This window comes from Triticum aestivum, chromosome 2D (genome assembly GCF_018294505.1).
Source record: "Triticum aestivum cultivar Chinese Spring chromosome 2D, IWGSC CS RefSeq v2.1, whole genome shotgun sequence".
NCBI lineage: Eukaryota > Viridiplantae > Streptophyta > Magnoliopsida > Poales > Poaceae > Triticum > Triticum aestivum.
This window is the reverse complement of record NC_057799.1, coordinates 56980066-56985390: the sequence shown is the minus strand read 5'-3', so window position 1 is coordinate 56985390 and position 5325 is coordinate 56980066. Positions and strand designations below refer to the sequence as shown.

The window sequence follows — 5325 nt, the reverse complement described above, 5'->3', positions numbered from 1 at the left end:
TGGATCTCTTAGAGAGTAAGTGGGTGTGGACGGGTATATATAGCCTTCACCAAGAATCCAATCGTTACAACCTTTTGACTCAACTCGGTGACACTGAGACATAATCTCAGTGAGACCGACCTGTGTAAAAGATTCGAACATTAGGCATCTCGGTGAGACCGAAAGGATCAATTCGGAGGGACCGATATGTGATGACCTAAGTGAGACCTCATTTCGGTAGTTCCGATCAAACCAACTCGGTAATTCCGAAACAGAGTGAAAGGGTTATAGAAACTTGGTCACGACATTTTGGTGGGACCGAACGTCATCTCGGTTGAACCGAATTGCTAGGGTTTGGTTGTGGCTCTGTCTAGGATCAACTCGGTGGGTCCCAATGTGGAGGTTTCGATGGGACCGAGTTTGACAATTAGGGTTTTGACAGATTGGAATGTGGGAAGGTGGTTGAGGGTTTGGGAGCAATATCTTCAGGCACTTGAGCAACTAAGTCATGATCAAAACCTCATCCGGTTTTAATAGTATTGGCTTTCCTATGGACTCTGTGATCTTGGATCACTTAACCAAAAATTAAGTGTGTTGGAGCTTTGTGCCAATATGTTTCCATGGCATTTTGAGGAGTCCACATTGACACGTCCTTGCCATGCCAACATTGAACTTTCCTGAAATCTATCTTTGAATAGGCGTTAGTTCAATGAAGTATATGTTGTTATTAATTACTAAAACCACCCACGGATTAGTTGCACTTTCACGACCACAAACGGACCAGCAAACAGTCCATGTTAATATATAGATTAACTTGTCAAACTTAAGGCAAGTAATCTAATAGCTATGTTTAGAGTCTTAGTTTTAGAGGTTGCCTTTTCTTTATCTATCTATCTTGTAAGTGAGATGGATGCTAGGATGCGATGCTTGTTTCCCAAGCTAGTTAGCTTTTGCAGCTATTATATAAGGCCAAGCTAGTATGATGTAGGTCAAGTTATACTTTTATGAATAAACACGATGTATTTTTAGGATAAACACCCATATCGAGTTTTGGGGAAAGCTGTCTAAAAATCCCTAAGTTTTGGAGGAAGCTTTAGAAAACCTTCGTGTCGCGATTTCTCTGCGAGGAAATTGTTTTGCGCGTGATACCATCGTCGAGATTGGTTTCTCGTGTTGTACCATAATGTTCGATCCCTCTACTTCGTGTACATCGCGTGCACGGGCAAGAGGTTGCTACTACTAAAGGTGGTGTGTCGTGAAAGATCGGGCAGCAACATCAGATCAGATCTCGCCATGAGGTTCGGTTCTCATCACACCGCCGCCAAGACTCCTGCTGACAAGCCGAACTGACAGACTGCCACCCGGGGCCGCCGGCCCGGCGTCCAAGATCCCAACCTTGACTCCGCACCCTGGCATCAAACCACGACCATCGCACGCAATCGATGGAGGGATGGAAAGGCCCCTCCATTCCCGCCCCTACACACCAAGGACGAAGGCACTCACCACGCCGACACCACCCGAACTTTGGCGGTGATCATCGATCCCAAATCGGTCATGGAGACCAGATCTGGACGATAGCTTCCTTCCCCATCTGCCTCCACCCTTTAACAAGAGCACATGTGACCATTCCGGTGGCACCCCGGCCACCGAGCGAGGAAGAGGAGATTGGCGCTGCCCCTGGCCCTGCCACTACAGGGAGATGGACCCTGCACAATAGGAATCCAACCACAGTGCGCCATCGGATGCTAGACGCCCTGACCATCGGAGGCCGAGCCGCCTGCCAAGGATGACAGAGGCGTCGTTGAACCCCTGGATGGCTTCATCTGGCTCCAGCCAGTCGAATCCGTGTGGAGGTACAGGAAAAAGGTGTCGGAGAATGAGGGAGGTGGGGCTCGCCGCCTGACTTGCTGTTATTCTCCACGAATTGCACCGCCCTATCCACAACCCTCCATGCCACCACCAGTAACCTGGGATGGCGCCACCAATTCCTAGGGCCGCGCCACCGCGTCCCATGCTCAGCGCGACGCCACCCCTCCCCCAATGGCCACTTCCCGCGTCGCACCGCAACGAGGGGGGGGGGGTGGAGGGGAGACCCCACCACCGCCTATGCTGGCCAGGCTTCACCCACCAGCACGCTAAGGCAACGGCGAGGGGAGGTGGAGGCCTGAGCAGGGCGGCTAGGGTTTCCTCCCCCAGGCGGCCACAGGAGTGCCGCGGCAGGGTGAGGGGTCGAAGAGCCTGCTAGCAGTTTCGGGTTCGAGGTAATTGACACTGCTAGAAATCCTATTCTTACATGCTCCTTTGGCTTTAATAACTACATAGAGCAAAACAGAAATATGCTACACCTGCGAACAGGCGTTATGTTATGCAACTACGTAATTACCTTAAACACTAATCAAACCGCCCCCCTGATTTTTAGGGTGGCCCGTGCCCCCAACTAGTGACGAATTAAAAACCGCCAAATCAGCAATCACGTAAGGTATGTGAGAATCCCTACGTAGGTGTAGCATTACTCAGCAAAACATGGGAATAACTACCTTCAGATTGAACTAGTACGTTGAATTTTCATAAAACTGGTAATACGTAAGAATAGCATGGCTCGACAAAGGAAACCCAACTAACACACGCATGCACACCTCATCCGGTCGTTGTAGTGCGAGAAAGATTCCAGTGACACTTGTACAGCTTGCTACTACATGCGAGTAGATTTTTTGTCGAGAGAATGCATGATGGATTCAAGAGGCGGAGATATCACATGAGATTGGCGAGCAAGTTAGGAGCGGTGCGGCGGCTATGACCTGTGAGTGCTGCTACTAGATACGGTTGCGCGAACGGGCCGGGCACACGCGCGCACACACACCCCCGCTCGGCTCGCTGACGCCACACGCTCACGCCGGACGCGGGGAATAACGAACCAATGGGCCGGCGCGACGCGACCCCCTCCCTCTGCCGGTTCTGCCCCTCGAGAACCCCAACAATGCCATGGCCCTGCCACCCAGCGCTAACTGACAAGATACCTTGGACCATATAAGCACACGCCCGCCCGTCCATCCCATCCGCCATTCGATCACATCCCCGAGATAGATTCCGGTCTGGTCCACTGTGTGTGAGCTTCTCCCATCTTCTGATCGTGTGTGCGTGTGTGTGTTAGAGAGCCTGGGTGGTTGCACGTACGAGGTACGTGCGTGTCGGTCGGGCGGTCGATCATGGCGATGGCGCAGGGGCAGGGGGCGGCAACGTCGCTGCCGCCGGGGTTCCGGTTCCACCCGACGGACGAGGAGCTCATCCTGCACTACCTCCGCAACCGCGCCGCCGCCGCGCCGTGCCCCGTCCCCATCATCGCCGACGTCGACATCTACAAGTTCGATCCATGGGACCTCCCTTGTAAGTTCTCAACCAATCAACCGATCACCGCGCTGTATGTTATCCCTGCTCTGCTCACCATGGTTCGGCTCTGATGATGAATGAAACTGCAGCCCAGGCGGTGTACGGCGACTGCGAGTGGTACTTCTTCAGCCCGCGGGACCGCAAGTACCCCAACGGCATCCGCCCCAACCGCGCCGCCGGGTCCGGCTATTGGAAGGCCACCGGCACCGACAAGCCCATCCACGACGCCGCCACCGGCCAGGGCGTCGGCGTCAAGAAGGCGCTCGTCTTCTACAAGGGCCGCCCGCCCAAGGGCACCAAGACCGCCTGGATCATGCACGAGTACCGCCTCGCCGCCGACCCCCTCGCCGCCGCCGTCAACACCTACAAGCCCATCAAGTTCCGCAACGTCTCCATGAGGGTATGTAACGCCCATCCCACTTGCTTGGATTAATTCGTCGATCGAGCATGGCCTGTCGCTCTCTTTCGTTTCGTTACCGGCGGCGCCGGCCATGCCCGTGTGCAAGAGTGTCATGCGGCTGGCATGCATGCTATCCTGATTCTCTTCGCGCCCAGCCCCGCCCATGCTTTTGCTTTGTTGCACGGTTGCACCGGCCGTTCCGTTGCAGAGCTCGATCGGTTATGCATCCATCTTTATTTAATGACCAATTTGCCCTCTAATCTGATATCAGTACTGTACTAACATCGATCACATCACATCAAGCCATTCGAGTGAACACGAGAGATGCTTAATTTGCTTTCCTCTGCTTTGATTGGAGGAGAAATTAGCTTCGCGATTGATGAGTGGGTAGCTAGCTAGTGGCACGGCGTGCAGTTGATGGCTGGCATAGCTAGTGGCAGCCATTGATTCGTCAAGCTCGGTAGCTTTCGACAAGGATAGGCATGGCGCGGTACGCGTATGATATTGATATGTTCACATGTATGCAGTTGGATGACTGGGTGCTCTGCCGGATCTACAAGAAGACCGGCCTGGCGTCGCCGATGGTGCCGCCGCTGTCCGACTACGACCACATGGCCGACCACGACGACCTCTCCGGCGGCGGCAGCACCTTCGACGACGCCGCCTGCAGCTTCTACGCGCACTCCAGCAGCAGCAGCAGCGCCTGCGGAACCATGATCACGCAGCAGCAGCCGCACGCCGGGAGGCTCCCCACGATCCCGTCCTTCTCCGAGCTCTTCGACGACTACTCGCTCGCGCAGATCCTCGACGCCGAGGCCGAGCACGGCGCCACCCACCACCTCGCCGTCCACCCCTCCCTGAACCAGCTCCTCCCCGTCGGCGACAGCGCGCACGGAGTGCAGCCGTCGTACTACGCGCCGTCGTCGTCATCGCCGGACGGCAGCGGCGGGAGCGCGGGGAAACGCAAGGCGGCGAGCCCGGAAGAATCATCGGCCAAGAGGCTCAACGGGTCGTGCTTCGACGCGCCGCCGCAGTCGGCGACCGGCTGGCAGGCGGCGGCGTCGGTGCTGGGCGGCCTCAGCCATCAGATGCTTCCTCAGTTCTAAGCTGTAATTTTTAACTTAAATCGGTCGTGTAAGCGCGCGCGGCGACATGAAACAATCTTAGGCTTAAAAAAACATGAAACAATCTTGTACTACATGCTAATATGGTATCAAGAATTCGATAGATAATACTGTGGTGTAGAATTAATTATTCTATTATTGAACAAGCAGACATGTACACGATTTTTTTTGTCTCCAGTGTATTCATTTTTCCAGGTATAAATAGTGCAGAGGTACTACAACCTCTCGTTGATGATGAGTATAATGATTGTAGTATTTTTTTTAACACAGTACAGACGCAAGCGCTTATACATACACGAATACACTCAACTCTATGAACGCGCGCACACACACCCTATCCCTATGAGCACCTTCGAGAGACTGAGCCGGCATATCATCTGAGATTTACAAAGCTACCGTAGATTGCATGGAGTGTGCAAACAGTTATCCGCTATT

The 5325-nt window shown here is 53.8% G+C and overlaps 1 protein-coding gene across 1 annotated transcript; it reads left to right on the top strand.

Moving 5' to 3' along the window:
- The first annotated feature begins 3037 nt into the window (after positions 1-3037).
- On the top strand, positions 3038-5059 carry LOC123048680 (protein ATAF2). Its single transcript, XM_044471727.1, has 3 exons — positions 3038-3363; positions 3456-3766; positions 4294-5059. Exons 1-3 carry the CDS (start codon positions 3186-3188, stop codon positions 4870-4872), a joined length of 1068 nt encoding a protein of 355 aa, XP_044327662.1. The 5' UTR covers positions 3038-3185; the 3' UTR covers positions 4873-5059.
- Positions 5060-5325: the final 266 nt, after the last annotated feature.

Excerpts from the sequence above, each read along its gene's own strand:
- LOC123048680 (XM_044471727.1), top strand. The coding sequence starts at position 3,186 with ATGGCGATGGCGCAGGGGCAGGGGGCGGCAACGTCGCTGCCGCCGGGG. Across the intron at positions 3,364-3,455 it reads CGATCCATGGGACCTCCCTT|CCCAGGCGGTGTACGGCGAC; the intron begins GTAAGTTCTCAA and ends ATGAAACTGCAG. Across the intron at positions 3,767-4,293 it reads TCCGCAACGTCTCCATGAGG|TTGGATGACTGGGTGCTCTG; the intron begins GTATGTAACGCC and ends ACATGTATGCAG.